Source organism: Rhodotorula graminis (genome assembly GCF_001329695.1).
Source record: "Rhodotorula graminis WP1 unplaced genomic scaffold RHOBAscaffold_3, whole genome shotgun sequence".
In the NCBI taxonomy this organism is placed as follows: domain Eukaryota; kingdom Fungi; phylum Basidiomycota; class Microbotryomycetes; order Sporidiobolales; family Sporidiobolaceae; genus Rhodotorula; species Rhodotorula graminis.
The window spans coordinates 1,206,337-1,234,308 of NW_017264930.1; the positions used below are offsets into that span (position 1 = coordinate 1,206,337).

Here is a 27,972-nt window from a genome sequence, read left to right on the forward strand (position 1 = left end):
GTTGCGCAAACCGTCAAACCCGACCCACAGCTGGCAGTCGACCTCGTTCACGAGCGAGGTCCAGGTGTGGGCCAAGGCCGAGATGCCGAACTTGACGCAGCTCGGGCACAGCATGCTCGCGACGTGCGCGTCTCGGCCGCGCGCAGCTCGAGGTCGACGAGCTTGTGCCGCACGACGTTCCACACCTCAATCGGCACCAGCTCGACTGCCGAGCGGGGTGCGCCCCTCGCGTTGGTCGCGACGAGCGTGCCCTTGTGCTTGCGGTGTGCGACGAGGTCGAGGAACGCGAACGGGCCTTGCAGCCTCGGCCACGCGGCGACGGCGTACAGGAGCGACTCGGTCGTGACCGTGATGCCGTAGGCCAGGTACGCGTTCGACTCTGTCATGATGAGCGGGCGAAGCAAAGACGAGAGCGAGGGCGAGGAAGGAGGAAGTGCGAGAGGGCGACTTGAAGAAGGGCGGGGACACCAGGGAGCGAGCACGAGTTGGCGGCAGCTGCGGGCTGTAGGGGAGGGTCGGCCGGTGCACGTGCATCTACAGAGTGCAGTGAGAGTGTGCGGACCTGCTACAGCGAGCCGAGGAGGGGAGGACGACCAAGTTCCTTCGAGGCGAACTGATGACGACGACAGGTCCACAGGGGCTTTGGGCGGTGGATGCGAGGCTGCACGGGCTCTTGAGCGTCACAGGTAGGCACAGGAGCGAGCTCGAGCACGTCGAGAGTGCGAGCGAAGGAGGAGGGAGTCGACCAAGGTCGCGCGCCGGACTCGCCCTCGCGGCCGAGAGAGAAGCGGTCGACCTCCTCGCATCTGTCTTCGACCGCTCTCGTAGCCGTGCCGACTCACGCAGACAGCTCTCGCAGATCGCTCGCAGTCGTCACGCAGAGAAAAAAAGATGCAGCTCGCGCCCGCTACACCTCCTTGCACTTGCTGAGCAAGTCCCTCTCCCACTCGAGCCACCCGTCGGCATCGCGCCCCTCGACCTCGGTCCCGCTCTTCTTGGCCTCGTCCTGCGCCTCGAGCGCCGCCTCGAGCAGGGTCCACTCGACGCACCCGCCCGTGAACGTGTCGAGCTCGACGGGCCCGGGCGCGGGCTCGTTCGCGCCGTCTGCTGCTGCTGCTCCTGCTGCCGCCGCACCCGCCTCGCCGTCCGCCTTGACGCCCTCTGCGCCCTCAACCGCTCCCTCGACCGCCGCCTTCTTTCCGCCCTCGCCCGCGCTCAGCACCGTGCTCGCCTCTGGCGGGTCGAGCACAAACTCGCCCTGGCGCGTGCGCGTGAGCTTGACGACGTGGGCGGCCGAGCCGAGCGCGAGGCCGAGGTCGTGCACGATCGAGCGGACGTAGGTGCCGGACGAGACGGTCATCTTGATCTCGAAGATGGGCGGGCGGGCTGCGCGGTGGGTGGGGGAGGACGAGGTCAGTGAGGGGAGGGAGAGGGAGGGGGGAGAGGGGGGCGCACCTGTCGGCTCGGTGGATGTGGGCGCAGGTTCAGACGCGGCGGCGACCTCGTCCTCGGCGGGCACCTCTGTCCTGCCCTCCTTGACCATCTTCTCGAGCCGCTCGAGCTCCTTCCTCGCCGGCTCGTCGAGCTCGTCCTCGGGGTACGCGTAGTCGTGCTCGGCGCCGTCGACGAACCGGACGAGCTCGAGCGAGAAGACGGTGACCTTGCGCGGCGGGATCGGGCGCGGCAACGGCGTGTTGGTGCGCGCGTACTCGTACAGGGGCTTGCCGTCCATTTTGAGGGCCGAGTAGCTGCGCGCACGTGCTCGTCGTCAGTAGACGTACGAGGAGGAGGGAAAACGAGAGCATCGGACGCACATGGGCGGCGTCTGCTCGATCTCGCCGCGGAAGCGTGCGAGCGCGTCCTCGACCGACTGGCGGTTGACGCCGTCCCAGGCGCAGGTGCGCACGCGCTTGCCCTGCGAGTCGTAGCTGTCGGTCGAGCACCCGACGAGGCCGATGGCGCGGTACTCCTTTGTGCAGTCGAGGAAGCGCGACAGCGACTTGGTCGCCGCGTTGGTGCCGACGACTGCGGGCGCGTGCGGGTCGGGTGAGCGTGTGGACGCGTCGAGAGAGAGGAAGGGACGGACGGACCGAGGACGCCGTCTGCGAGCGGGTCGAGGGTGCCGCCCTGGCCCATCTTGACCTTGTCGTCCCTGCGGCCGCGCCCTCCTCGTCGCCCTCCTCGGCCGCCGCGCTTGCCCGAGTCGTCTTGTTGGGGCTTGTTGGGGTCACGGAAGAGGGCCGAGGCGGAGAAGAGAGGCTGGAGGCGGTTGAGGAGCTGCCGGGGGTTGAACGAGAGAAGTGAGCTGACAGGGCGGAGCGGGACGAGGAGGAGAAGGGGGACGGACCGTCATCGAGGGGATGCCGGTAGGTTTGTTGAGCGCAAAGAGTGCGCTCAAGGGCGTCTTGGCAGCTTTGGGCATGGCTGCGGCGGTGGTCGCTGTTCGGGAGCTCGAGGATGAGACGGAGAGAGGAGCGACGACGACGACGACGAGAGCCACCATCTCCCACCTCACCTGGCACCAGCTGCCACCTGCGAGACTCAAGCGACACGCACCCACGATGCAGACGCTCCGAGACAAGCAGCTCGAGCACCTCACGGCCTTGCTCCACCTCAACTCGCCCCCACCGACCACCACCACCTCATCAGCGTCCCACTCGTCCTCGCTCCCGACCTGGAAGACGCTCGTCCTCGACAAGGCCGGCACCGACATCCTCTCGACCTCCCTCACCGTACCCGCTCTCCGCGAGGCCGGCATCACCCTCCACCAGTGCGTGTCCCCCTCCCCCCCCCCCCTTCGACGCGTCGCCGTCCCCACACCGAGGGACCCGCACGGCCCACACAGTCACTGACCAACCACGCACCACCCCCACAGGCAGCTCCACTCGGACCGACCCGCCCTCCCTGACGTGCCCGCCATCTACTTTGTCTCGCCGACGAGCACCAACGTGCAGCGCATCGCCGCCGACCTGCGCAAGGGCCTGTACGCGAGCACCTACGTCAACTTTACGAGCGCACTCGGTCGCAACTTGCTCGAGGAGTTTGCCGAGACGGTCGCGAGGGACGGCACCGTCGAGGGCGTCGAGCAGGTGCGCATCACGAGCTCTCCTTCTATGCCTGTGCCCGACCGCGGTCCGGATGCAGTACTGATTTGGGTATTCCTTGATGCGCAGGTCTACGACCAACACCTCGACTACCTCGTCCTCGCGCCCTCCCTCTTCTCGCTCGCACCCTCCCTCTCGACCCCTCTCCCCTCGTCCTCCTCCTCTTCCTCCTCCTCGACCGCCGTCGTCCCGAGCGCGAGCGCAGCAGATGCCCGGACAACGTACGAGAAGCTCAACGACCCGAGGGCGGCCGAGGCCGACATCGAGGACATCACGGACCGTGTCGCGCGCGGCCTCTTCAGCGTCGTCGTCACCATGGGTGAGCCCACCTCTCTCGCCCTCTCTCCCTCGTCAGGGCGTCGCACTGACGTCCCCGCACGCATGCGCCCGCAGGCCAGCTCCCGATCATCCGCGCGCCGCGAGGCAACGCGGCCGAGATGGTGGCGCGCAAGCTCGACTCGCGCATTCGCGACCACATGGCGAGCGCGAGGGGCGTCAACGCCTTCACGCAGGGTGGCGCAGAGGGCTCGTTCGGGCGACCGTGTGCGTCGGCTTGGTTTCGCTCTCTCTCTCTCCCTCGTCCGGCCGAGAGCAGGGTCGGGCGGCAGACTGATTGAGGCGTTTGGATGCCGCGCAGTGCTCGTCATCCTCGACCGCAACGTCGACCTCGTGCCGATGCTCAGCCACAGCTGGACGTACCAGGCGCTCGTCAACGACGTCCTCGGCATGAAGCTCAACCGCGTCTCGGTCGAGGTGCGTCCTCGCTCCCTCTCCTCCCCTCTCGCTCTCTCGCTCTCGTTTCCTCTTCTTCCCTGTCACTGACGAGCCCTCGCCGTCGCACCCCGCAGGCGCCTGACGGCGGCAAGATGAGCAAGAAGACGTACGACCTCGACGCCAAGGACTTTTTCTGGGCCAAGAACGCGCAGAACCCGTTCCCGCAGGTCGCAGAGGAGATCGACCTCGAGCTGAACAAGTGCGTCTCGCCGTTCCCGCCTGTCGTGTTCTCCGTCTTGTCCTCGGGCGGTCGTCGCGCTGTGGCGGCCCGCGAAGTGTCGGCGTTCGAGAACGATCTGACTGGTTGCCCGCCTCGACAGGTACAAGCAGGACGCCAACGAGATCACGCGCTCGACGGGAGTGAGCGACGTCAACGACCTGGCGCAAGTGTGCGTCCCTCTCTCGCCCTCCTTCTGCCCCGACCGACCTTCCCAGCTCACCTCCTCCTCACGCCCTCGTGCAGCGACCTGACGTCGAACGCGGCCAACCTCAAGGCGGCCATCACGGCGTTGCCCGAGCTCACGGCGCGCAAGACGACGCTCGACACGCACATGAACATCGCGACGGCGCTCCTGCAGGGCATCAAGGACCGCGGGCTCGACACGCTGTTCCAGATGGAGGAGGCCATCACCAAGCAGGTGCGCTCGACTCTCTCTCTCTACCTCGTCGACGGTCGAGGTTGAGCGCGCGCAACCGACACTGACCGTGGCTCCCTCGCCCGCAGACCAAGCGCGACCTGCTCGAGGCCGTGCGCGACCCGTCCAAGCACTCGCCCGAGGACAAGCTGCGCCTCGTCCTGTGCTTCTACTTCTCGTCGCTCGCGTCCGGGTCCGACAAGGGCCTCTCGAAGGACGACCTCGCCGAGTACGAGCGCGCGCTCGCCGACGCCGGGTGCGACATGGGCCCGTGGGAGTTTGCAAAGCGCCTGAGGGACGTCATGCGCATGAGCAGCCTCGGGGCGGCGCCGGCGCAGCCGGTGGCGGGCGGGGCGGGAGGCGACCTCATGCGCGGGTTCAGCTCGCTGTCGAACCGGGTGCGTCTCCCCTTTCTCTCTCTCTCTTCCCCTCGAGCTCGTTCAGCAGCAGGCCGGGCCACTGACATCGAGCCCTCTCCTCCTCCTCCCTCTCACGGTCACAGTTGACGGACCGCCTGCGCGAGAGCGGCGTCGGCGGCGTTGGCCTCGACAACCTCATCTCGGGCGTCAAGAACTTCCTCCCGCAGCGCAAGGACTTTCCCGTCACGCGCCTCGTCGAGGCCCTCATGGACCCGTCGTCGGCGTCGACCCAGGCCCTGCAGGACACGGACGACTACCTCCTGTTTGACCCGCGCGCGGGCGGGCGCAGCGCGCGGCCGGCAGCGGCGACCCAGGGCCGCGGCCGGCAGCAGTACGCCGACGCCGTCGTGTTTGTCGTCGGCGGCGGGAGCCTCGTCGAGTACGGCAACCTCGGCGAGTACGTCCAGCGGAGCGTGCCCGGCGCGCAAACGGGCGGCGTCACGGGAGGGGGAGGGGCGCCCGCGGGCGCGACGGGCGGCACGGTGCAGGGGACGCCGACGCGCAGGGTCACGTACGGCAGCACCGAGATCTTGACGCCGAGCGAGTTTGTCAAGGCGCTCGGGAACCTTGCGCGGGCGGGCTGAGCCACGTCGGTTGGTCGGTCGTCGTGCGCGCTCAGCTGTCTCTCGAGTGCAACGCCGTCCTCTCTTTTCCCTCTTTCCCTTCTCCTTCTCGCCCCGAGTTGCGCTCGAGAGTGTTTGGTCTGCAGGACTGGCCGCCCGAAAATAGCGAGGGGAGCGACTGCGAGAAGGCGGAGTCGGAATTTGGGACGTTCGGCGAGGAAGGCCGCGCTGCTCTTCTTGCCTCCGCTTCGCTTTCCCTCCTCGCTCTCTTCCTCGACCAGAGCTTGCTGCGATGCCGACCGCACCGAGCGAGTACGACTACCGCCACTCGAGCCTCGACGAGGACCGCCGTCGCGCCAAGGAGGTCGAGGACCGCGTCGAGCGCAATCGCCGCCAGCGTCGCTCAACCGCCGACGAGGGCGACGGGACAGCTCAAGGAGGAGACGAGGCGGCAGCGAGGGCGATCCAGGGTCACTACAGGTGCGCCCTCTCTCTCTTTGTGACCCGGGATCAGCGCCAGAGCGGAGGCGGGAGGAGCGAGGAGGACCATGTGGGGAGGGAGGAGGCCACCCCTCGCTCGCCGTCACAGAGCTTCTCGAGCCGCAGAGCTGTTCGCCGCGACGAGCACTGCAGCTCACGGTACTGACCACCCTCGGATCCATGGACGACAGGGCCCACGTCAAGCGCCGCGAGGGCCACGGCTGCAACCTGTCGGCTTCGGATCGTTGGTCCGCCGGCATCCAGCAGCGCCGCATGCTCGATGCCGCCCAGGACCAAGACGACGGCAAGAACGACCCGAGTGCGTCCCCATGCCCCCTCCTCCCTCTGTCGCCCCGCGAGAGCGGACGACGAGCTGACCACCCTTCACGTGATGCAGCTTCTCGTTGGCGTCGCGGCCAGATCTACGCCTCGAAGCTCACCGAGGGCAAGAAGGGCGGCAGCGACGATGGAGAGCTCAGTGCCGAGGAGGAGATGAACCAGTTTGGGCGGGTGCGTCCGACGCTTCCCCTCGTCCCCGTTCGACGAGGAGGAGGAGGGAAGCCTGACACCTCCCTCGTGCGCGCGCGCAGAATGACAAGGAGAAGCAGCGCATCGAGCAGGAGCGCAAGGCGGCAAAGACGATGGAGGCGCAGTACTACCTCGAGCTCGTCGACCGCAAGCACCGGTACGCGTCCAACCTCAAGCACTACCACGCCAAGTGGAACGAGACCGACACGAACGACAACTTCTTTCATGTGCGTCCTGCGTGCCTCTCTCTATGCCGTCGGTCCACCTGACGCCTTGCTCCCTTCCGCAGTGGCTTGACGAGGGCGACGGCAAGGAGCTCGACCTCGAGGTGTGCCCGCGCCGGCGGCTCGAGTCGGAGCGCATCCGGTACTTGAACGCCGAGGAGCGAGAGCTGTACCGCGTCACCGTGTCGGACGATGGCCTGCTCATCTGGGCCAAGGACGGCACGCCGCTCGACACGACCAAGCTTCACGCCGACCGCGGGCCCGAGCACGGCGGCATCGTCCCGATCTCGCAGGACGAGTACGACGAGAACCAGCGCAAGGAGGACGAGAAGCTCAAGGCGATGCAGGACCGAGGCGAGATCGACAGCGACTTGAGCAGGAGCTCGTCGTCGTCCTCGGACGAGGCGGACGAGATTCGCGAGGGTGTTCAGCCGTACAGCGACAAGGTGCGCCCCTCCTTCTTCTCTCTCTCTCTCTCTCTCTCCCGTTCTTGTCGGCGTCGAGACGTCGCAGAACTGACGAGCGACTCGTCACGCAGGGCGGCACCGCCGGGCAGGGCAAAGGCGTCCACCAGGCCAAAGAGCGAGTCAAGTACTACCTCTCGCCGCACGCCGTCATGGACACGATGCTCCGCAAGACGATCAACAAGAACACGTGCGCTTACACGCTTCCCCTTTCCTCTTTTCTCCTCCTCTCGCGCAGTCTCTTGACCTTCTACGATCGCTGGATCTGTCACTCCGGCCGCACCAGGTGGCTCTACGTCTCGGACCTCCAGAACAGCCTGTATGTCGGCATCAAGAAGGTCCGTCTCCTCGTCTCGTCCTCCCATCTCCTCTTCTCCTCCGGTCGTCGTCGTCGTCGCGCAAAAGTCGCAGACCTGACAACCCTTCCCTCCTCCTCCCGTCTCCCTCTCTCGCAGACGGGCTCGTTCCAGCACTCCTCGTTCCTGTACGGCGCGCGCGTCACGAGCGCCGGCTTGATCAAGGTCTCGAAGGGCCACCTCACGTCGCTCTCGCCGCTGAGCGGCCACTATCGCGCCGGGACGATGCACTTCAAGGCGTTCGTCCGTTCGCTCGAGGCGCAAGGCGTCGACATGGGCCGAGTGTCCATCTCCAAGTCGGTGCGTCCCCCATTCCTCCTCCTCGTCCCCCTTCCTCGTCCTCGTCGCCGTTCCTCCTCCTCCTCGACCTTCCTCTTCCTCCTCGACGTTCCTGCTTCCTTCCACTCGTACCCCCGCGTCGATATCTCCCCCACCGTCGAGCGACCGTGCGTCCTCGAGTCGAGCCCTGACCCGTCCTCGTCCACCCTCCTCCCCTTTCCCTCTTCTCCTCGCCCTCTCCCTCGATCCCGCCCGTCCTTCCTCGCCCTCTCTCTCGCTCGCACCAACAGATCCTCACGATGCGCGGTATCGAGAAGTACGGCGCGGCGACCAAGAAGAAGAAGAACCTCGCGAGCCGCATCAAGGGCGTCTTTACGCGCCAGCCTTCCGACCAGGAGAAGCAGGCCGAGGAAGACGCCTCGGCTCGGCAGCGCATCCACAAGGCCGAGCAGGACGAGGGCGCCGACGCGCACGAGCGCGAGGTCAAGCGCGGCGAGGCGCGCATGCGGCGCGACGAGGAGGACGAGAACCGGCCTCTGCCGGGCGAGGGCAAGCGCGCCGAGGACATGACCGAGGAGGAGCGCAATGAGCGAGGGGTCGCGCTTGTGCAGCGGGCGTTCGAGCGTGGGCTCAGGCTCGAGTCGAGCGGCGGCGACGAGCGGAGGTAGCGATGGCGCCGCTTCCCTTTCTCTCATCCTCTTTCTCTCGATTCCCTCCTCTCTCGCGGTCGATATCCACGTCTCGAAGCTCTGTACATGTCGTTGTCCCCCCTATTTGTCAAGCTCTCCTCCCTGTGCAACGCCGGCGCTCTCTCTCTCACTTGACCTGCACCTTCGAGCCGTAGAAGGCGACGTAGTTCTCGATCGGCTTGGCCTTGTCCGTCGTCGTGGCTGGATAGTACCAGGCGGCATCCTTGACCTCCTTGCCGTCGACGTTGGCGTTGTAGTAGCTCGCGACGCCCTGCGATTTGCGAGGTGTGGTCAGCGGCCGAGACAAGTGCAGGAGAAGGAGGGCAAGGGGCGCACCTTCCAGCCACACGTCGTGTGCGTGTTCGAGTCGGTGAAGAACTCCTTCTTGACGCTGTCGGGCGGGCTGTGCGCGAGATGGGCGAGGGTTCGGGTCGGCGGCGGCGGGGAAGGTGGGGGGGAGAGCGGTCAGCATCGCGCCTCGCACTGCCCTCGTGGCGAGCGGTGGACGCACAAGTACTGTTGCGAGGGGGCACGAAGGTCAGTTGGGCCTGCCTGCGAGAGCGCACGGGCAGAGGGGCTCACGTGGTTGCCCTCGACGACCTGGGTGTTGGCCGACTCGGCGAGGACGGTGCCGTTGAGCGTAGCCTTGACCATGTTGTGCGACGTGGACGAAGCGCGTTTGAAGATACGAGAGAGCGACGTGGTGGAAAGCGGGAGCTGGTTGGTGAGCGGGTGAGAGGGAGGAGCGAAAGAGCTGACGGAGCGAGCCCGCCTTCGGCGAGCCGGGAACAAGTCGGCTCGTGCGGGACCGAGCGTCTCGAGCGTCTGTGCAGAACAATCGAAAGAGCGAGACACGCGCAAGTCGAGATTTCCGAGAGCGGGCGGGCGAGCGCCGCACGGCCCCGCTTTTGCGAGCGAGCGCCTCAACTTGAGAAGGTCGCCGACAGCTCTCACTCTCTCTCGAACAAACGACGGCCTGCGTGCTGTGTGGCCCTGATTCACATTGCAGGACGAGACACTGCTATACTGATACACCTGAAAGAAGGCCGAACGCCCCAACCGACGTCCAGTAGAAACTTGCAGCCGCGCCTCCTCCTCACACCTTCTCGCTCGCAGCGTGCGCGCCCGGCGCCTCGTGCCGCAGCGAGAGGAGCGCCTCGAGATCAGAGAGTGAAAGCAGCCGCCTGAGCCCAGATGTAGGCGATGCCGCTGCGCCTGAACGTGTCCGAGATGACCGACGAGACGAGGTCCGTGAACTGGAGCATCTGCGCGTTCTGGCCGTCTGCGAGAGGGACAGAGCCACGTCAGGGCTCGTGCCTCGATGATCTAGAGGAAACGTGAAAAGAGGACGCACACTGGGGCCAGGTCGGGAAGCCAGGAACGTTCGGGTCGAGGTTCGAGGCGAACGTGATCCAGCGGGTCTGCATCTCGCGCGAGGGCGGTAGGCCGTTGTAGCCGAATACGCTCAAGACCTGCAGGTACGAAGGAACTGGGTCAGGACCGGGACGCCGGGGCCGAAGGAAAGGGAGGGTCGAGCGCACGTCGCTCGCGTGAAAGGTGCCGAGGAACGGCGTGGCCCGAAGCTGACGAGACAGGTACGACCAGGTGTTCTGCGTCGAGCGTGTGTACTCGATGAAGGCGCGACGAGGGCTGCGAGGGCGAGGGGCGCGAGGGCGAGCCGTCAGTCCGGGACGTCGAGGCGGGAATGGGCTCGAGCGCGCGGCGGCGGGCTCGACGCAGGGCCCGACGATGCTCAAGCGCGCGGCGGGTGGGCTCGACGCAGAGCTCGACGGTAGGAAGGGGTGGAAGGGGAGACTTACGCCTGGAATACGAGGTCGCCGACGATGGCGTTGATGCGCTTGTTCTGCGGCGTGAGGACGTTCAGGAGGCCGGTGTCGAACGGCGAGCCTTGGGTGGGGTCGGCCGGGTACTCGTTCATGAGCTGGGCAGGGACGAGGGGCGTTAGTCCAAGGTGCTCCTGCAAGAGGACGATCGACGAGAGAGAGAAAGAGGGACGCACGCCCTGGATCTGGGCGTCAGAGGCGCGCGGGAACCAGTTGGTCTTGAGCCAGCCGAAAAGCTGCGCCGAGGTCGTGATGTTGAGCGTCCCGAGGGCGAGGATTGTGCCCTCGTCGGCCTGGTCGCCGTTGATGATCGGCACCTTGGCGTACCGCCCGCTGCGCGTCAACTCTTGAGGAAGGTCCGGGACGAAGTCGCCGTCGGTGCGAGGAAGGAAGGGGAGCGAGGCTGAACGGTACGAGACGATGCTGGGCAGCGTGTCTGTAGAAGAGGAGTGTCAGTGTCGTTAACGCAGAACGAGTAGGCGGGAGACGCACTCGTCGCCGCGACCATCTTCTCGTAAGGGAGCGCGCGCAGGCAGGCGACCTTGTCGCTCGCGCTCGAGCAGCCCGACGCGCTCGTGAGCTGATCAAAGACCCACTGCCCGTTCTCGGCGGGACCAACAGGGATAGGCTGCGAGGTCGAGGCGTCAGGGCTGAACGAGGTCCGAGCGGGAGGGAGAAAGTCGGACGCACGCTGCCGCTCTCCATGATGGCCGCCCGGAACAGCGGCTGCCCGCTCGTCTTGGAGGTGATGTCGCCGCCGTACGCCAACAGCTGGAACGCGACCGAAATGGCGCCGGCCGACTCGCCAAAGATGGTGACCTTTTGCGAGTCGCCGCCGAACGCGGCGACGTTGCCCTGGACCCACTCGAGGGCGAGGCGCTGGTCGAGCAGGCCGGCATTGATCGAGACAGTTGGATCGGCGCCTGCCTCCTTGCCCGGGAGGAAGCCGAAGCTGTTGAGGCGGCTGTGGAAGAAGAAAGTCAGTGACGAGGAGCGGTTTGAGAAGGTCGACGAGGGACGCACTAATTGACGGTTACGAAGATGGTAGGCTTGCCGATCGATACCGAGCGCTGTACGAGACCGCCTGCGTCGTACATGGACGTCGCGCCGAACACGAAGGCGCCGCCATCTAGGAGGAAGAGGAGGTCAGTCCCGAGTCGTGCTCGACCGGCCGCCGCACGCTCGCCTCGTCGACAGGGGACGAAGGACGCACAGAACCAGACCATGACGGGGAGCTTCGCCGAGCTAGAGACGCCGGCTGGCCGAAAGACGTTCAGAGTGAGGCAATCCTCGGCCGCACTGCGCACGAGAGGAAGGAGGGTCAGGACGAGTACTTCATGCGAGAGAGGGAGCGGAACGGGCAGACGCACGTGGTGCCGGCGACCGCGCTCAGGATCGGGAGGCTCGTGATGGCGTCGAGCGTGCTCTGCGCGACGGCGTTGGCGATCGGGCCCGGGAAAACGCTGCTGGCAAGGTTCGACTGAGGGCACGAAAAGCCGTACTGCGTCGCATCTCGCACGCCCAGGTTCGCGGTCGTCGCAACGGGCGGCGCGAACCGCAAGTCGCCGACGGGCGGCTCGGCGAACGGGATGCCCTTGTAGCTCTCGACGCCGAGGAGGGCTGAGCCGAGGAACGTGCCCTGGGACGAGGTGACGGACGGGCCGGAGGTAGGAGCGGTCGAGGCAAGGCTGGAGAAGGAGAGGAGCACGGCCAGACCGGCGCGCACGACGACCATGACGGGCGAGGGAGAGGGAGAGCGCGAGGGAGAGGGCGAGGGAGAGCGCGAGCGAGAGGGCGGGCGGGGGTGACAGTCGACGAGTAAGGAGTGCTGGGTGCGGAAGAGAGGGTCAGGAGGTGGTCGCGACTCGCTAGAGGGAGCGCCGTGGGGCTCATGCGGAGGATTTGACCGTGAAGACCGGCTAGTTAGCCTCGTCGGCAAGCGGCGACGTACCCGACAGCAAATTGCTGCCAAAGCAGAGATCAAGCCGCAAGAAGGCAGGGGCAGAGCCGCTCAGACACGGTCCTCGAGGCACACGGCGAGGTCGACTGGTATGTACTTCCCTCGTGAGGCTAGGCCGTCGGGATGTGGGGCAGCTCGGTCGCGTGCAGCGGTACCGCGAGCGCTCTCGTCGAGCGCGTGCGCCGTCGGGACGAGCATGCGAGGCGAAGCGCGAGGACGAGCTGGGCGCGCCGAGAAGACGACCGAGTTCCAGGGACGAGCGCGATGTTTACTTGACCGGCTCCTCCTGGCCGAGCTTGCCCTGCGCGACGAGCTCGCCTTTGAGCTCCGAGATGACTGTGGGCGCGTGAGAGTCGGTGAGGGCTGAACGACATGGCGAACGGGGTGAGAGGAGGACGTACCCTCCTTTGCCAGCTCTTGCAGCCGCTCCTCCTCCTTGCCGATGAGCGACACGTCGACGCCGCCCAGGAATTTCGGGTAGCTGCCGACACGCTGAAGAGAAACGAGTCAGGGAAGGTGCAGGAGGATGTCGAACGAGAGGGAGAGGTGCGAGCGTACAATGAGCTCCTTCTTGACGCGCTCTTGCAGGGTTGTGAGGAACGGCGCGATCGAGCTCTCGGGCAACCTGTCACAGAGAAGAGTGTCAGTGGCTGTGGCGCATAAGGAGAACAAGAGAAAGAGGGAGAGAGGGAGTGAGGGAGAAGAAGGAAGAGAGGGAGAGGAAGAGGGAGAAGGGGGCGCACTCGGTGTGAACGAGGACGCGGTACGGCTTCTCACTGCTGGGCGGCAGCGGGACGTAGGTCGACAGGAGACCCTCGACGAGACGCTCGAACAGGCGAGGCACGCCTGGCAAGATGCAGACCTTGCCGGCGACTCGCACGACGGGGACCCAGCTGCGCAGGACGAGAGGGAACAGGGGAGGAGGAGAGTGAGCGGTCGAACTTCTCGAGCGAGCGAGAGGGAGACGGCAAGGGAGAGGCGAGACGCACAGGTCCTCCTGAACGAACAGCACCTCGGCACCCTTGGGGAAGAGGGCCATGCGCAGACGGGCCGTCTTCTGCTCCTCGGTCTGCTCGTCCATGTTGTACCGGTGCTTGCCCATCTCGTGCATGCGGTGCTTGGTCTCCTCGTGGTACTCGAGGCCGACGTCGCCAAAGGCCTTTGCGATCGAGGAATCTGATGCAGGGCGTGCGGGATCGGGGTCAGTCGGCTGCTTCTCCTCGACAGTACTGAGCATGCGCAGCTCACACGTGATGTCGTCGTGAGTCGGCCCAATGCCGCCCGAGGTGATGACGAGGTCGTAGTTCTTGTGCATGCGCAGGACTGCCTCGGCGATTTCCTCCTCGTCGTCGGCGATGACCTCGATGCGCTGTGGGCGAAGGCGAGTCAGTTTGCGCTCCATGGACATGTGAATGCCTCAACGGTGCGGAGCTCGCTGTCGACCGTCGAGGAGAGTCGCCGAGGAGAGCGTGACCGGTCCGGCGAGACGAAGAGAGAGAGGCGGGCTCACCTTGAGCTCGACGCCGAGATCAAAGAGCATCTTGGCCAGGTGGTTCGAGTTGGTGTCGCGCGTCTTGCCTGCAGGGCGCACGAGCGATAGTCAGCTCCGGCTCGCAAGTGGGGGAAGAGGATGACGAGGGGGGAGGAGGGCGAGGGCAGCACAGCTCACCGTTGAGGACCTCGTCGCCGATGATCAAGCAGCCGGCTCGTCGGACCACGTTGTCCTTGTTTTGCGGCACCGGCGAGCGAGGGAAGGTCGGAGCGGTCGCCATCGTGCGAGGTCGGGGAGGCTGGACGAGAATGGGACGGGCGAGGTGCGAAGAGAGGAGGCGAAGGCGAGCAGGCGACGCAGAGAGCATCCAGCAAGGGGATGCGACTAGTTTCGAGGTGCTCGTGGGTCGTGGGCGAGCGAGGGAGGTGTCGGAAGTTGTGGCCGAGGCGAGGAGCTGATGAGAATCTCTCACGATCGCGCAGCTTTCCCCTCTGCGCGGTCGAGGTCTACGAGTGCTCAGGCATCGACGTTGCAGTGAATTGCAGGGCCCGGGAGCCGCGAAACTGTCCATGAGGAACTCGGAGAGGCCAAAGAGAGGCGAGCGCGGCGCGAATGACGACGCGAGCGAGGAGGGGAGGAGTGCGAGTACTACAGCAAAGGCGGGTCCAGAGAGAGTGTCTAACGAGGGTGGGGAGGGACGAGGCTCTGCGAGAGAGAAGGAGGAGGATCTACCAGATCCACGAACCGCGCAAGTGGCTGCGCGACGAGCGCCAGAAGGTCGGGCACTTGAACGAGCGATGGCTGCGCAGGTTCCACCTCGACGTAGGGCGCCACCAGGTTGCGCGGTGCGCGACCCACCAGCTCGGCGGCGAGTAGTCGGCCGACGGGAGCTGGAAGCTCTTGCAGGGCTGCCAGCCGTGCGTGCGACCGTACCACTTCCAGCCGAGCGTCGCGCCGGAAGGGCGACCGTGGCCCTGGTGGTCGAAGCTGCTCGGAGCGAGGCGGTCAGGTCCGGTACGAGGGCGAGGAAGGAGAGAAAGGCGGGAGGGGACGCACTCGTAGCCGTCCTCGCCCGAGCCGTTGCACTGCCACGAGGCCGACGGGATGCGCGTGTCGATCCAGCCCTGCGACGTCCAGTGCGTCGGGCAGTCGACGCTTGAGGGAAGCTTGAACGACGGCGGCGGCAGCCACCAGCTGATCTGGCTGCTGATGATGACGGTGACCTGCAGCGACGACGGCTGCCACGACGAGCTGCACGACCAAGACGCCGAGGGAGCCCAGCCGATCGCGCTTCGAAGGGAAAGGAGGATCAGGGTGTGTGCCGAGGGAGAGTGAGGAGGGGAAGAGGAAGAGGACGCACACGCCGAACCAGTACCATCCCTCGGGAAACTCGGCCGGCCGGCCGTTGCCCTTCCAGTCGACCTGAACGACGAGGCAAGGTGTCAGGCTCGGTCAGAGGGAAGGAGGAGAAGTCGGTGGGCGCACCTCGTAGCCGTCCTTGCCGGACCCGTCGCACGACCACCCCTGGCTCGGCCGGCCAGTCGGCTCGGGCTGCGAGATCGAGACGGTGCGCGTGACGGTGACGATGCCGCCCGGGATCGTGACAGTCGAGGCGTCGCCAATGTCTGTGGGCGTTCGGGCGTCAGGAGTGCTCGGGCGAGAAGAGAGAAAAGAGGTCAAAGCGCGACGCACAGGTCACCGTCTTGGTCGTGCCGGCCTTGCTCGTCGTGACAGGCTTGCTCGTCGGCATCGACGGCTTCTTGGACGTGGTGGTCGCCGCAGGCTTGGACGATGTCGTGGTGGCCGGCTTGTGCGAGGTCGAGGTCGAGGCCAGCTTCTTCGAGGTGGTCGAGGAGGGCTTGCTCGACGAGGTCGTCGCCGGCTTCTTGGACGTGGTCGCCGGCTTCGACGTCGACGCCGACGAGGTGACAGGCTTGGCCGAGGTGGTCGTCGCGCGAGCGGTCGTGGTCGTGTGGGCGATCGAGGTCGAGGCTGGGGCACGCGAGGTGGTCGTAATGCCGGCGTCGCCGGCGCCGCAGCCGCACGAGCAGCCGCACTTGTCGACGCCCCAGTGGGTCGGGAGCGAGAAGCCAAAGTCGTGCGACTTGTGCTTGGTGATCCAGATCGAGGGAGGCGCTGCGCAGGAGGGAAGGGGCAGAGTCAGTCTCTGCGACGACGAGAGGCTGGCGGCCGAGGATAGAAGGCCTTACTCCACCAGGTCGCCTTCGAGCAGGTCTTGCGCCACTGGCTCGGGATGGCCCAGGTCGAGGGGCAGGAAACAGGCTGCCAGCCGACGCTTGCGCCGAACCAGGCCCAGCCCGACGACGGCACCCACAAGGGCGCAGCTTGACCGTTCGAGTCGACAGGGTAGCCGTCGCGACCGCCACCTGCCAGAGGAGGGGAGAAAAGGAGATGAGTCAGGCGCCGCAAGAATCGAGTCGAGGCGGCGAGCGGACGCACCGTTGCACTGCCAGCTCTTCGAGGGCGTGATGGCGATGCCCCACCAGGGAGGCGGGGTGAAAGAAAGGCCGACGCCGGCGTGCGCATCGATCCAGGCGTTCGACGGCTCTGCGGGGCGAAAAAGGCGGATGGACAAAGAGGAGGGTCAGTGCGCGCTCAGGTCGAGAACGAGAGGGCGACGAGGGAGAGGAGAACGGCGTACTCCACCAGGTCACGAGGTGGATGATCTCGATGAACGCGCTCGGGAGCTCGAAGGACGACGAGCACGACCAGCCGACAGGAGGAGCCCAGCCGATCGACGAGCCAAAGTAGAGCCAGCCGACCGGGACCGACGAGGGACGGCCGCCGCCGTGGATGTCGACCGAGAAGCCGTCCTTGCCGTTGCCTGGGAGGTGTACGAGCGTCAGGAGGAGAGGTCTCGAGGCGCGAGAGGGAGAGAGAGCGAGAGGGACGGACCGCTGCAGGTCCAGCCCTTGGAGGGCGCGAGGATCAGGCCCCAGAACGAGGGCACCTTGAAGCCGAGGTCGACGCCGACGTGAGCGTCGAGCCAGCCCGACGAGGGCTCTGTGGGCGAGGAAGGAGGGGAAAGGAGGGACGAGGTCAGTGCGCGTTCCCGCCACGGGGGAGCTCGACGAGAGAGAGGAAGGGGACTCACTCCACCAGGTGACAAGGTGCGCGACGTCGAGGAACGCGCTCGGGAACTCGAACGACGACGAGCACGACCAGCCGACAGGAGGAGCCCAGCCGATCGACGAGCCAAAGTAGAGCCAGCCGACCGGGACCGACGAGGGACGGCCGCCGCCGTGAATGTCGACCGAGAAGCCGTCCTTGCCGTTGCCTGGAGGCCGTACGAGGCGTCAGAGGGAGGGTCCTCGACGCGCGAGAGGGAGAGAGAGGGAGACGGACCGCTGCAGGTCCAGCCCTTGGAGGGAGCGAGGATCAAGCCCCAGAACGAGGGCACCTTGAAGCCGAGGTCGACGCCGACGTGAGCGTCGAGCCACGACGAGGGCGGCGTCCACCACGTGATGAGGTCGAGCTTGCCGTGCATGGCGGACGGGATCTGCCACGACGTGCCGCACGAGAAGCCCTTTGGCGGCGCCCAACCGACGTCGGCGCCGAACCACAGGAAGCTGGCGGGTGCCCATGACGGGCGGGTATTGCCGTTGTAGTCGACCGAGTAGCCGTCGCGGCCGGAACCTGACGCGAGGGAGGACGAGGTCAGTGCGGGCTCGACTCGAGGCGACGAGGTCGAGGAAGGGGACGGACCAGAGCATTTCCAGGAACGGGAAGGACGGTGGCAGAAGAGGCCGATGCACAGGTTGATGCCGCCGATCGAGAGCGAGAGAGGCGAGCGCGCCTCGAGAGAATGAGCGGTGTGAGCCGGCGAGACGTCGAGAGGCTGAGGGTGGGCCGAGGCGGCTGCGCCGAGGGCGCCTGCGCCCGCGGCGAGAAGAACGGGCGTGAGCCGCATGGCGGCGGTGGGCGAGGAAAGGAGAGTGGGAAGGAGTGTGGGTGGTTCGGAAGAGAGGGTGAGGAGGAAAGGCAAGGGAGGGCGAGTCGAAGGGTGGGTCGGGTCGAGCTGCTTCGACGAGGCGGCGAAGCGTACGCACGCTCGACGCGAATGGCGCGTCCGTGCAGGTTGACACGGCCATGCGGGTCGAGATGCGGACCCTGCTCGCCATTAAGGCGCGGGAGGACGGCGAGCGAGAGGAGGAACGAGCCCCGTCCTCGCGTCACGCCGAGCGGCCTCGAGTTGGGCCGTCGAGCTCGGAGATCAGCCCGAGGGGGCTCGTTGCGCTCGCACGCGACGAGGTCGAGCTGAGCGCTGAATGGCGGCGATTGAGGAAGAGGGGAGCGGGAGCGAGGTGGCCCAGGCGAGGCGCATCGGTGCAGCCGATCTGGCAGCCAGCTAATCGCCCGGGGAGCGGACAGCTGCTCGACAGCGAGGCGGAGCGGTGGAGGAGGAGGACGAGCGAGCGAAGTGGGAGGAGGCTCTCGCTCGCCCGCCACCCTGCACTCCCCGGCTGGAGCAGACGAGCTGCACTGCGGCATACTCGACTCGACTGCGCACAGCACCACAGCGCGACCCTCGCCCGCCGCGGCGGTCCCTCGTCTTTCGACCTCATCAGCAAACCGCGTCGTCCGACCGTTCTCTCGACTGACGACGACGACCTGTGGACCTGGACGCGCTTGTCGAGGGCTCGATGAGGCACAGCGTGCACTCTGAGCGTGGCGGTGGCGCTGTCTGGGACGCGGGAGCAGGTGCGTCCTCCTCCTCCCCTCCTCCCCGTGTTTGGCGCCCTTCTCCTTCTCCCTCTCCCCTCGCCCACACTGCCACCTCGTGGCACACGTGCGAGGCCTCACCGGGCTGACTTGAGCCTCTCTACAGGTTGAGCGGGCGCACAGGGTGATCGGGCGGGTGTTCTCGAGGCGTGCGGCTCGCTGTCGGCATCGAGCCGGTCCATTCAGATCCTTGTACGTCCCTCTCCCTCTCTCCCTTGCCTCCAGCAGATGCGCACCGGTCCGCAGCTCTTCCCGAGCCCCGCGCTGACCCTCTCGACTCGGCGCCGCAGGTTAGTCGAGCCCTCGATGGCACCTCCTCCCCCTCTCGCCCCCGAAAGCTTCCCCTCGTACCCTTCCTGCGCACCTCGATGGCCCCTGTCGACGGCGACACGCCCTATGTAGGACATGGGCGGGCCCCGGTGGACCAAGCTGCCCGCCCTGCGACTGTTACTCGTCCCGGCGGCCGCCCAAGCCGAGCTGCCGAGGACGGGTCTGACGAGGCCGCGCCCGCCCTCTTTGCCCTCGACAGGCAGCGGGCGCACCCTGGTGAGCCGTTGCGCACGGCAGCGCCCCTCGGGGCCCGTCCGTGCGCCCGGGTGCGCACCCTCGCTCAAACGCTATCTCTTGATCCAGCAGGATTGGCGCCTTCTGCGCGCGCCAGATCGAACGAGGAGGTGTCTGCGGTGCAATTGAGCGCGATCCGTGTGCCCTTTGGTCGTGTAGAGCGCGAGTTCGCCTGCTTCTCGAGTCCGAGGTCGACGAGGTCGAGGGAGCTCCCTCCGCTCGCTGCTTCTCTCGCGAGCGCTCTCTGTATGTGTACACTCGTGCGGCCTGCACGAGAGACGATACGCTGCCCGGTCGAAAAGGCGGGAATTGGTGTCGACCGGCATCTCGTGCTGGCGTCGCCGGTCCGGGCGAGACGCGCTGCAGCATTCTCCGCGCTCCTGCTGCTCTCGCCCACCCTCTGCGAACCGAGCACACAGCTGCCACCCGCTCTCCACGACCACTCGACGCGCCCCAACCCGCCCACACAGCGTCCGCTCGACTCGCCCCCACCTCCCGCCGCTCTCATCTGCCCCGCCGCCTTCCGACCACCTCCCACCCTCACGCACGCCCACCATGGTCGCCGTCAGTGACTCTGCAGTGCACGCCATCTCTGGCGCAGCCGGTGGCTGCATCGCCATGGCCGTGTGCGTCCCCTCCCCCTCTTCGACCCCTTCGACTTCCCCTCGCCTCCCTCCCGACGGCACGCGACGAGGCACGCGCAACCACGACCGCTGACCTTGCGCCCGCGCGCCACACACAGCACGTACCCGCTCGTCAACCTGTCGACGCGCTCCCAGGTCGAGGCCAAGACCAAGCGCGAGAGCACCCGCTCGGCCGTCCTCAAGGTGATCCAGCGCGACGGCGTCGCAGGGCTGTACGACGGCCTGAGCTCGTCGCTCGTCGGCATCGCCGTCACGAACGGCATCTACTACCTGTGCTTTGAGGAGGCGCGCAACCTCGTCCTCAAGTCGCGCAAGAGCAGCCGCGCGACGCTCTCCATGCTCGAGTCCATCTTCGTCTCGGCCGCCGCCGGTGCGTCCCTCTCGCGCCTCTCTTTCGACAGCCCGTCCGAGCCTGACTCTCTTATGCTCCCACAGGCTGCGCCACGTCGGTTCTGTCCAACCCGATCTGGGTCGTAAACGTGCGGCTCGCCTCCTTCCCGCGCCGACCTTCTCGAGCCGCAACCTGACGCTCTCTGCCCTCGCAGACTCGGCAAACCGTGCGCACGACGGTCGCGTCCGACACGTCGAGCGGTGCGTCGGCCAAGAAGGTGGTCGAGAAGCGCCGCACCATCTGGCAGACGATCCTCGACATCCTTCGCTCGGACGGCCCGGGCGCCTTCTTCCACGGCCTCGGCCCGGCGCTCATCCTCGTCTCGAACCCGATCCTCCAGTTCACCGTGCGTCCCCTCTCCCTGTCTCCTTGCGTCGCCCCCGAGCCTGACCGCTTCGACCTCCACGCTCGTCCGCAGCTGTTCGAGCAGCTGAAGAACCTCATCCTGCGCCGTCGCGCCCTGAGGCTCACCAAGGGCTCGGCCGGCGCACCGCCCCTCACCGACCTCGACTTCTTCCTCCTTGGCGCCGTCACCAAGCTGTTCGCGACGAGCGTCACCTACCCTTGTGCGTCTCGGCGCTGTTTTCGCTCGCTCGGGCCTGCGACCGGCGCGTGGCTCGTGCCGCGCGCTGTCGTCGCTGCGACCTTGTCGACACGCGTCGCTGACCTTGTGCTACCCCATCGCCGCAGACCTCACCGTCAAGGCGCGCATGCAGGCCGGCAACGCCGTCGGCAAGTCGTACACGTCGTCGTTCGACGGCCTGCGCAAGATTGTCGCCGCCGAGGGCCCGCAGGGCTTGTACAAGGGGATCGGCCCCAAGCTCACGCAGTCGGTCGCGACGGTGCGTCGTCTCTCTCTCTCTCTCTCGCGTGCGCGCTCGAGGAGGTCGGCGGCGAGGAGGGGCGCCCGAGCCGGGACTGACTCTACCTCGTCGTTGCCCTGCAGGCTGCGCTCCTGTTCCTCGCCAAGGAGAAGATCTACCTCGCGACTCGCAAGGTGCGTCCCCGCTTCTCTCGTTTCGCTCGGCCCGCTCTCGGCGGTCCGTGCGTCGTCACGAGCCGGCGAGCGCGCGCTCACCTTCTGCCTCTCCTCGGCGCCTGCCACAGGCCCTCATCAAGACCGCCGCCAAGGCTGTCGCCTGAGCCTGCCGCCGACTCGCCTCGAGGGAATGCGCCGTCGAGCCGAAGAGGCCGACGAGATCTCCCTTCCCCCGTCGCTTTGGGCCCTCTCTCTCCCTCTCACTATGTCCTCTCTTTCCGCCTGTCGGACTGTCGAATCACAAAAGCGTTGTATCGTCGCGAGCTCTGTGTGCGGGCGAGGTCGCCGAGAGGGAGGAGAGAGGAGAAGCGAGAGGAAAGCCGAGCACGAGCAAGCGGTCCGACATCTCGCTCTCTCTCTCTGCTGCAGCCGACTCTCGAGTATCTCACGCACGCTCGACAAGAACGCTCAAGTCCATGATGCTGTTATTTGTCTTTTTTACGCCTCCCCCTGCTGTATCTACACCGCCGAGTCTCGCTCCGTCTCGCCAGCCTCGCCCGAGTGGACGACGCTCAGAGCTCCTCGTGGCGGAAGATGTCGATGGGCTTGACGAGCCACGGGTCGACGGTCGGGTTGAAGGCTGTGCGAGGGAGGGCGGGAGACGAGGCGGGGCGAGGAGGAGAGGGGGAGAGAGAGGGGGAGAGAGAGGGGGAGAGAGCGAGAGGGTTGGGACAAGGGGCGAGAGGGAGGACAGTCAGGTCGGCTACTCGTCGAAAGAGGCGTCGACGACGCAAGAGAGAGAGAGAGAGGGAAGTGGGAGACGCACTGGCCCAGTACGGGTTCGAGAGGTGCTCCTCCTGCGAGCTCTCCTTCATGAAGCGCTCGACGATGGTGAACTTTGTCGGGTCGTGCACGTCCTGCATGACGAACCAGTGGATCGTCTCCGAGTCCTTCTCGTACACCTCGCGCGCCTCGCGCAGCTTGGCCGCCATGTCGTCGACGTGCTCCTTCTTGACCTGGGCGTGGCAGACTGTGGGGCGGCGCGCATGCGGCGGTGGGCGTGGGCGGGTGCGAGCAGGCGTGCAGGGCGGGTGCGCGCGTGCAAAGGTTGGAGCGGGTTCGGCGAGGCGGGGAGGGGAGGGTGGGGGAGGAGAGGGGGACGAGAGATTCAGCGACGCGCGCGTGCGAGGGCGACGCTGCGCGGGAGCAGGGGCGCACCGAGAGTGTAGACCATGGTGCTGAGCGTGTCGTGGAGCTGGGGAGGGAGGAGCAAGAGGGAGCGAGGCGCAGCTTGTCCTCCAGTGAGCTTGTCGATGAACAGCTCGGCTCGACGAAGCGGGGCCCGGCCTGTGTCACCAGCGAGCCAGCCGTTCGAGCAGAGCAGGCAGCTGGGAGCAGACGTTGTGCGGCTCGACCCGCACAGCAGGCAGTCGACCGCTCAGCCGGAAAGCGCAGCTGCTCTCCAGACGACGACGACGAAAGGACGGCAGAGCGTGCTGCCGCGTCGGCATGACGGCTTTGGATGCGATTGCCAGAATTAATCTCGAGCTCGGCGTCGAAAGTAGCGCTTGTGCGGGGTGGTGGGACAAGGGGCGGAGAGAGAGGTTCGAGGAGGAGGGAGGGACGTGCGAGGTGGCGCGCAAAGGACTGGCGATGCAGGGGAGGGACTCGGACAGAGCAGGGCGCGTTTGAAAGGCTGAAATCGCTGTTGCGAAGAGCGAGGAAGGAGTGAGCGCCCGGGGGACAAGAGGATCGGCACAGCGAGCGACGGTGGACGAGGCGAGGGCAAGCAAGCAACCTCCTCGCCCCCTTCCTCCACCTCGCACCCAGTGCTGCTGTACCACCCCGTCGACGCGCCTACCAGTACGACCAGCACCCTCGCCACCCGCATCACCTCGCCCAAGCCGTCCTCCGCCATGGCACCCCGCTCGCGCGTCGTCTCGAGTTGGCGCCTCACCGCCCTCGCCCTCGCCGCCGCCTCGATCGCACACGCCGCACCTGCAGACGACACCATCGAGATTGTCGGCGACTCGGGCGTCAGGTGCGTCTCCCCTCTCTGTCTCTCTCTCGTGCGGTGCGAGCGAGGTGGGACGAGGCACGGATCCCCATAGTCGCTCCCCTCCCCCTCGTCGGTGTCACGCCCGCTCCCACGCCGCCCGGGCAGCAGTAGGTGGCGCAGGTGGCATCGCGTGGCACTCGGGCGCGCACTCGAGCAGCGCAGGGCCTGTTCGGCGGCAGGTGGGCGAGCGAGTGGCCAACGAGGCGCGCTCGAACCACCCCGCTCGGCAACTCCGACGCGGCACTCGCAGCCTCAAGGGTTGCTGTCGCCGCGGTGACGAGCCTCGCTGTGCGGTCCTCGAGGCTGCCGAGGCCAAGCAGCATCCGCACGACCTCCCGCACGACTCGTCGACTCACCCTCGCCTTGCCTCCACCCTCTCCCCCTCTTCCTGCAACAGCGCGCAACAGCTGTTCCTGAGCCAGAACAACCAGGTCTACATCGTCGACAAGACCGAGCGCAACCCGATCAACGTGACGGGCGCCCAGGGCGAGCACCCGGCATGGGCCGTCGAGTACGACTGGCAGACCAACGAGTACCGGCCGATGGACATCGTCACCAACTCGTTCTGCGCCGGTGGGAATGTCCTCGGCAACGGCACGTGGATCAACATCGGCGGCAACCAGGCCATCGGCTACGGCGGCCTCAACGCCAACCCGTTCGCGGCGCCGTACAACAACGGCGACGGCGGCAAGGCGACCCGGCGCCTCGACTGCAGCGCCGGCAACGACGCGTGCGAGTGGGTCGAGGACACGGCCAACTACATGACGACCCGGCGGTGGTACCCGACGCTTGAGACGCTCGAGGACGGCTCCATGATCGTCGTGCGTCCCCTCGCCTCCTCCCTCTCCTCGAGTCTGCTCGAGCACGTCACTCACCCTCTCCCACTCCCTCGCAGATCGGCGGCTGTGACTGGGGCGGGTACGTCAACGACGAGGGCCAGAACAACCCGACGTACGAGTTCTACCCGTCGCGCGGCGGTCCTGTCGGCCTCAACATCCTCACGACGACGCTCCCGGCCAACCTGTTCCCGCTCATCTGGCTCCTCCCGTCGGGCAACATCTTCCTCCAGGCCAACTGGGGCACCGAGATCTTTGACTACAAGAACAACGTCGAGTACCCGCTCGCCGACATCCCGCACGCCGTGCGCACCTACCCGGGCTCGGCCGCGACGGCCATGATGCCCCTCACGCCCGCCAACAACTGGACGGCGACCATCATGTTCTGCGGCGGCACCAACCTCCAGCCCGACCAGTGGACCCTGAATTGGAACGTGCGTCCCCCTCTCTCTCTTTGTCTTTCGTCGTCGTCGTCGTCGCCGCGGCACCTCGTCCTGACCCCCCATCCCCTCTCGGCCTCGCAGATCGCCGGCTACCCTGCCGACTCGACCTGTGTCTCGATGACGCCCGACGTGTCGACCGACTGGGTCGACGAGGAGCCGCTCCCCGAGGGCCGCGTCATGGGCAACTGGATCCTGCTCCCCGACGGCCGCCTCGTCCTCATCAACGGCATCGGCAAGGGCACGGCCGGCTACGGCAACACGTCGTGGGCCATCGGCCAGTCGTTCGGCGACGAGCCGATCCACACAATCCGGTACTACGACCACAACTCGCCCCAGGGCTCGCGCTTCTCGAGCGCCGTCGCCAACTCGACCGTCGACCGCATGTACCACTCGTCGGCGACGCTCCTCCCCGACGGCTCGGTCCTGTCGTCGGGCTCGAACCCGAACGCCGACTACGTGCCCGCCGGCGCCCCCGGGTACAAGTACCCCTCGGAGTACCGCGTCGAGCGCTTCTACCCGGACTACTACACGGCGCGCCGGCCCGAGCCCCAGGGCCTCCCGACGACGCTCACGTACGGCGGCAACTACATTGACGTGACGCTGTCGGCGACCGACGTCGGCAAGGCGGACAACCTGGCCAACACCAAGGTGACGCTCGTCCGCCCCGGCTTCTCGACGCACGCCATGAACTTTGGGCAGCGCCTCGTCCAGCTCAACTCGACCTACACGGCCAATTCGGACGGCTCGGCCGTCCTGCACGTGTCGCAGGTGCCGCCCAACCCGGCCATCCTCGTGCCCGGCCCCGTCCTCATGTTTGTCGTCGTCGACGGCGTCCCGTCGCAGGGCGTGTGGGTCAACGTCGGCAACGGCGAGCTCGGCGACCAGCCCGTCTCGGCCGTCCAGGAGCTCCCGGCGTCGTCCGGCGGGCCCGCAGGCTCGCTCCCCTGGAACGCCGGCAACCTCGTCAACACGCAGACGACGGCGGCCGTCACGGCGGCGCCGACTGCCGCACAGTCGGGCTCGTCGAGCTCGAGCAACAAGGACGCCGACTCAGCGGCGACGGCAACCGGCGCCAACAAGGCGGCGGCCGTCGGCGTCGTGCTCGCCGCCGTCGGCTCGGCGGCCATGTTCGCTCTCTGAGCGCCGTCGAGATGCGCTGGTAGTGGATCGTCTCGACACGCTCCTTCCCTCTCTCCCTCCCTGTCTCTTTTACGTCCCTCGCTTTACGCCCCATCCCCTTCCTCCTCATCTCGTCACGCCCCTCGTTCTCCCCCGCCCGGCCTGTCGCGTCCCTCCCATTGACACTAGCCTCTCAATTCGTTTTCTCTCCTTCGCTCCGAGTGGACGGTCTCTCGATACCCCTTGTCCACCCGCCGTTCACCTGCAAGGAATTCTATGCAACCCCCCTCTCTGCGAGCGAGCGGTCGAGAGGAAAGCTTGCGAGAGAAAGGGAGCGATCACTGCATGCTCTCGGGACCAGTCCCTCTCTAAGGCCGTTGCGAGAGGGTCGACGCACGAGCCAGAGTTGGCCCGAGTCGGGAGCGAGGGAGGAAGCGAGGACGAGGCGAGCGAGAGGTGAGTTTGAGGAGCTCGCGCTCGCGGCCGCTTCGCAGGGCTCGCTGCGACGGCGCCAACGGTCGTGCATGCTGCTGAGGGCACTGTGAGAGCGAGCGGGCGCCTTTGAGCTTGCGAGTGTCGAGCTGCGCGTCGGCGACGAGGACGAGCTCGTCGCCGCACGGACCCCTTCCTCCTTCCTCCTCGCAGTTCGAGGCTCGTCCCTCCCTCGCCGTCAGACGAACGCCGCACGTTGGGCGTCGGCACCGTCGCCGCGTCGCCGAAGCCTCTTCTTCCTTAGCGTCGACGCGGGGCCGGTGCGCTAGAAATTAGCGCGACGAACGCGCGCTCGTCTCCCTCTTCGCGCACAACAGCTCTCGCTGTTCTTTGGGCTCGCTGTCGCTTCTCTTCTCTCTCTCCTTCACTTCACTTTGTCGCTCTCGTCGTTCGCCGTCGTTTCCTCGCGCCCTCCCCCGACCCGATTCGCTCCTTCCTCCACCTCGTCTTTGCTCGAACCTCTTCGTCCGCCTCGACATGTTCGCGTCGCCCTCGTCCCTCCTCACCTCGGCCTTTGCGCTCCTCGCCCTCTCGTCGGCCGCCTCTGCCAAGTGTGTGTCCCCCCTCTCGCAGCCTCGCAACACGTCGAACGTCGCGCTGACTCACCTGTCGACCCTCGAGAGCAGCGGCGGACGGCGTCTTTGACGGCGGCAAGGGCGCGCAGAGCAAGATCGACTACCAGCCGCCGTTCACGGCGCCCAAGGGTGGCGAGGTGTTCATCGCCGGGCAGCAGTACACCGCGTCGTGGTGCGTCTCGCCTCTCCTCTTTTGCGAAGGTCAACTCGAGGAGGTCGACGTCGTCGAGTCGCCGAACGACCTGACAAACACCGAGAGCTGACCTTGTTCGACGCACGCAGGAACCAGGAGATCCCGAGCGACGTCCCGGCGGGCAACATCAGCAAGACGGCCGACCTCGTCCTCGGGTACGACGACGAGGGCTCGACGTCGCTCCACCTCAGTGCGTCCTCGTTTTCCGTTCATTGAGCCGCTCGAGGGCACCAGGCTGACGACGTCGACGATGCGCAGACTGGACCCTCGCGAGCGACCTCGCGCTGTACGCGCCTGCGCCCGACTCGGTCACGTTCGTGATCCCGGACGACGTTCCCTCGCGCGACACCTAGTGCGCTCTCTTCCTCTCTCTCTCTCGACGGTGCATGTCCAATCACAGAGACTGACTTTCGTTGACCCTGCGACGCAGCTTCCTCGTCCTCCTCGGCTCGACGCGCAACCAGTCGCCCCGCTTCTCGGTCGTCGGCAACATCCTCCCCTCGCAGTCGACCGGCTCGGAGCCGTTCCCGCTGTCGGACTCGCCGTCGAGCTCGAGCGCGTCGTCGGCGAGCGAGCCCTCGGCGACCGAGAGCAGCGCGACGCCGTCCGCGAGCGCTCAAGCCGGCGAGGGCGAGGGCGACGCGGACGAGGGCCTCGCGGGCTTCTTCCACGGGCTCGGGCTGCGCCGTGTGCGCCGCGCCGAGGCGGGCAAGGCGCGCCTCGACAACTGAGCGCCGCGCCGAGTCGAGGAGAGAGGGGGTGCGCCGCAGCTGGGCTGCGTGCGCCTCTAGCGAGCGGCGCGAGCGTCGGGGTTGACCTCCTTCCTCGCCGCCTCGCTCCCTCTTCCTGCCCTCCCTTTCTCTCCTCCGTCCCTTTAGACCCTTCTCGTCGTCCGTGACCCCACTCCCAACGCCGTGCCGTACATATCCTGGCCTCCTCTTTCTCGACCTTCTCGCGCGCCGAGCGCAACACAGACAATTTTTCGGTCGCCCTTCGAAGCCGCAAGCTAGCGAGAGACGTCCGGGAGAAGCTCAGGGCTGCAGTACAGATGCAGCCGAGAGCGAGAGAGGAAGCGGTTGAGCCGGCCGAACGTAGAGCGAAGCGCGCGAGCGCGAAGGCGCGT

The 27,972-nt window shown here is 66.9% G+C and overlaps 11 protein-coding genes across 11 annotated transcripts; 4 read left to right on the forward strand and 7 right to left on the reverse strand.

Moving 5' to 3' along the window:
• Window positions 1–876: 876 nt before the first annotated feature.
• Window positions 877–2,422, reverse strand: RHOBADRAFT_25012 (uncharacterized protein; the record flags this gene model as incomplete). Its single annotated transcript, XM_018412664.1, has 6 exons — window positions 877–1,024; window positions 1,223–1,386; window positions 1,456–1,748; window positions 1,815–2,025; window positions 2,091–2,277; window positions 2,348–2,422. The coding sequence occupies 6 exons, from the start codon at window positions 2,420–2,422 to the stop codon at window positions 908–910; spliced, it is 1,047 nt and encodes a 348-aa protein (XP_018273171.1). The 3' UTR covers window positions 877–907.
• A 124-nt stretch (window positions 2,423–2,546) lies between these two features.
• On the forward strand, window positions 2,547–5,592 carry RHOBADRAFT_25016 (uncharacterized protein). The gene is made up of 10 exons (XM_018412665.1): window positions 2,547–2,770; window positions 2,876–3,089; window positions 3,174–3,423; window positions 3,498–3,647; window positions 3,742–3,857; window positions 3,953–4,077; window positions 4,199–4,267; window positions 4,342–4,516; window positions 4,603–4,911; window positions 5,016–5,592. Exons 1-10 carry the CDS (start codon window positions 2,562–2,564, stop codon window positions 5,514–5,516), a joined length of 2,118 nt encoding a protein of 705 aa, XP_018273172.1. The 5' UTR covers window positions 2,547–2,561; the 3' UTR covers window positions 5,517–5,592.
• A 2,483-nt stretch (window positions 5,593–8,075) lies between these two features.
• RHOBADRAFT_34609 (uncharacterized protein) lies at window positions 8,076–9,243 on the reverse strand (the record flags this gene model as incomplete). The annotated part of the gene is made up of 4 exons (XM_018413212.1): window positions 9,098–9,243; window positions 8,852–8,923; window positions 8,517–8,786; window positions 8,076–8,480 (listed from the first exon to the last, which is right to left on the reverse strand). Coding segments are annotated over exons 3-4 (408 nt in total), but the record flags the coding sequence as incomplete, so codon positions are not given.
• Window positions 8,643–9,169, reverse strand: RHOBADRAFT_12157 (uncharacterized protein; the record flags this gene model as incomplete). Its single annotated transcript, XM_018412083.1, has 4 exons — window positions 8,643–8,786; window positions 8,852–8,918; window positions 9,027–9,031; window positions 9,098–9,169. The coding sequence occupies 4 exons, from the start codon at window positions 9,167–9,169 to the stop codon at window positions 8,643–8,645; spliced, it is 288 nt and encodes a 95-aa protein (XP_018273174.1).
• Window positions 9,244–9,500: 257 nt separating the features above from the next.
• On the reverse strand, window positions 9,501–12,094 carry RHOBADRAFT_48138 (uncharacterized protein; the record flags this gene model as incomplete). The annotated part of the gene is made up of 10 exons (XM_018415096.1): window positions 9,501–9,797; window positions 9,870–9,987; window positions 10,057–10,165; window positions 10,336–10,457; window positions 10,536–10,795; window positions 10,852–10,987; window positions 11,050–11,323; window positions 11,383–11,488; window positions 11,573–11,658; window positions 11,730–12,094. The coding sequence occupies 10 exons, from the start codon at window positions 12,092–12,094 to the stop codon at window positions 9,679–9,681; spliced, it is 1,695 nt and encodes a 564-aa protein (XP_018273175.1). The 3' UTR covers window positions 9,501–9,678.
• Window positions 12,095–12,549: 455 nt separating this feature from the next.
• Window positions 12,550–14,102, reverse strand: RHOBADRAFT_64659 (uncharacterized protein). The gene is made up of 8 exons (XM_018418541.1): window positions 13,989–14,102; window positions 13,830–13,897; window positions 13,568–13,688; window positions 13,309–13,495; window positions 13,063–13,212; window positions 12,878–12,944; window positions 12,721–12,811; window positions 12,550–12,655 (listed from the first exon to the last, which is right to left on the reverse strand). Exons 1-8 carry the CDS (start codon window positions 14,089–14,091, stop codon window positions 12,588–12,590), a joined length of 855 nt encoding a protein of 284 aa, XP_018273176.1. The 5' UTR covers window positions 14,092–14,102; the 3' UTR covers window positions 12,550–12,587.
• A 219-nt stretch (window positions 14,103–14,321) lies between these two features.
• Window positions 14,322–17,742, reverse strand: RHOBADRAFT_52078 (uncharacterized protein; the record flags this gene model as incomplete). The annotated part of the gene is made up of 12 exons (XM_018416159.1): window positions 14,322–14,798; window positions 14,868–15,062; window positions 15,172–15,233; window positions 15,297–15,436; window positions 15,504–15,947; window positions 16,022–16,198; window positions 16,272–16,379; window positions 16,474–16,656; window positions 16,728–16,835; window positions 16,927–17,109; window positions 17,178–17,468; window positions 17,538–17,742. The coding sequence occupies 12 exons, from the start codon at window positions 17,740–17,742 to the stop codon at window positions 14,540–14,542; spliced, it is 2,355 nt and encodes a 784-aa protein (XP_018273177.1). The 3' UTR covers window positions 14,322–14,539.
• A 1,931-nt stretch (window positions 17,743–19,673) lies between these two features.
• On the forward strand, window positions 19,674–21,453 carry RHOBADRAFT_49409 (uncharacterized protein; the record flags this gene model as incomplete). Its single annotated transcript, XM_018415246.1, has 8 exons — window positions 19,674–19,744; window positions 19,861–20,132; window positions 20,198–20,241; window positions 20,308–20,499; window positions 20,572–20,719; window positions 20,844–20,995; window positions 21,100–21,150; window positions 21,261–21,453. 8 exons carry the CDS (start codon window positions 19,674–19,676, stop codon window positions 21,294–21,296), a joined length of 966 nt encoding a protein of 321 aa, XP_018273178.1. The 3' UTR covers window positions 21,297–21,453.
• Window positions 21,454–21,704: 251 nt separating this feature from the next.
• RHOBADRAFT_42340 (uncharacterized protein) lies at window positions 21,705–22,366 on the reverse strand (the record flags this gene model as incomplete). Its single annotated transcript, XM_018414046.1, has 3 exons — window positions 21,705–21,772; window positions 21,959–22,162; window positions 22,351–22,366. The coding sequence occupies 3 exons, from the start codon at window positions 22,364–22,366 to the stop codon at window positions 21,705–21,707; spliced, it is 288 nt and encodes a 95-aa protein (XP_018273179.1).
• A 597-nt stretch (window positions 22,367–22,963) lies between these two features.
• On the forward strand, window positions 22,964–25,879 carry RHOBADRAFT_66141 (uncharacterized protein). The gene is made up of 4 exons (XM_018418877.1): window positions 22,964–23,173; window positions 23,589–24,012; window positions 24,087–24,461; window positions 24,552–25,879. Exons 1-4 carry the CDS (start codon window positions 23,049–23,051, stop codon window positions 25,608–25,610), a joined length of 1,983 nt encoding a protein of 660 aa, XP_018273180.1. The 5' UTR covers window positions 22,964–23,048; the 3' UTR covers window positions 25,611–25,879.
• Window positions 25,880–26,465: 586 nt separating this feature from the next.
• Window positions 26,466–27,840, forward strand: RHOBADRAFT_64661 (uncharacterized protein). The gene is made up of 5 exons (XM_018418542.1): window positions 26,466–26,634; window positions 26,708–26,828; window positions 26,939–27,039; window positions 27,108–27,201; window positions 27,280–27,840. Exons 1-5 carry the CDS (start codon window positions 26,559–26,561, stop codon window positions 27,578–27,580), a joined length of 693 nt encoding a protein of 230 aa, XP_018273181.1. The 5' UTR covers window positions 26,466–26,558; the 3' UTR covers window positions 27,581–27,840.
• The last annotated feature ends 132 nt before the right edge of the window (window positions 27,841–27,972 follow it).

Coding starts and splice junctions, on each gene's coding strand:
- RHOBADRAFT_25016 (XM_018412665.1), top strand. CDS start 2,562: ATGCAGACGCTCCGAGACAAGCAGCTCGAGCACCTCACGGCCTTGCTC. Junction 2,771..2,875: donor GCCGGCATCACCCTCCACCA/GTGCGTGTCCCC, acceptor CCACCCCCACAG/GCAGCTCCACTCGGACCGAC. Junction 4,912..5,015: donor TCAGCTCGCTGTCGAACCGG/GTGCGTCTCCCC, acceptor TCACGGTCACAG/TTGACGGACCGCCTGCGCGA.
- RHOBADRAFT_64659 (XM_018418541.1), bottom strand. CDS start 14,091: ATGGCGACCGCTCCGACCTTCCCTCGCTCGCCGGTGCCGCAAAACAAG. Junction 13,689..13,829: donor ATCTCGGCGTCGAGCTCAAG/GTGAGCCCGCCT, acceptor CTTCGCCCACAG/CGCATCGAGGTCATCGCCGA. Junction 13,213..13,308: donor CTGTTCGTTCAGGAGGACCT/GTGCGTCTCGCC, acceptor CGTCCTGCGCAG/CTGGGTCCCCGTCGTGCGAG.
- RHOBADRAFT_66141 (XM_018418877.1), top strand. CDS start 23,049: ATGGCACCCCGCTCGCGCGTCGTCTCGAGTTGGCGCCTCACCGCCCTC. Junction 23,174..23,588: donor GTCGGCGACTCGGGCGTCAG/GTGCGTCTCCCC, acceptor TTCCTGCAACAG/CGCGCAACAGCTGTTCCTGA. Junction 24,013..24,086: donor AGGACGGCTCCATGATCGTC/GTGCGTCCCCTC, acceptor ACTCCCTCGCAG/ATCGGCGGCTGTGACTGGGG.
- RHOBADRAFT_64661 (XM_018418542.1), top strand. CDS start 26,559: ATGTTCGCGTCGCCCTCGTCCCTCCTCACCTCGGCCTTTGCGCTCCTC. Junction 26,829..26,938: donor CAGCAGTACACCGCGTCGTG/GTGCGTCTCGCC, acceptor CGACGCACGCAG/GAACCAGGAGATCCCGAGCG. Junction 27,040..27,107: donor CTCGACGTCGCTCCACCTCA/GTGCGTCCTCGT, acceptor GACGATGCGCAG/ACTGGACCCTCGCGAGCGAC.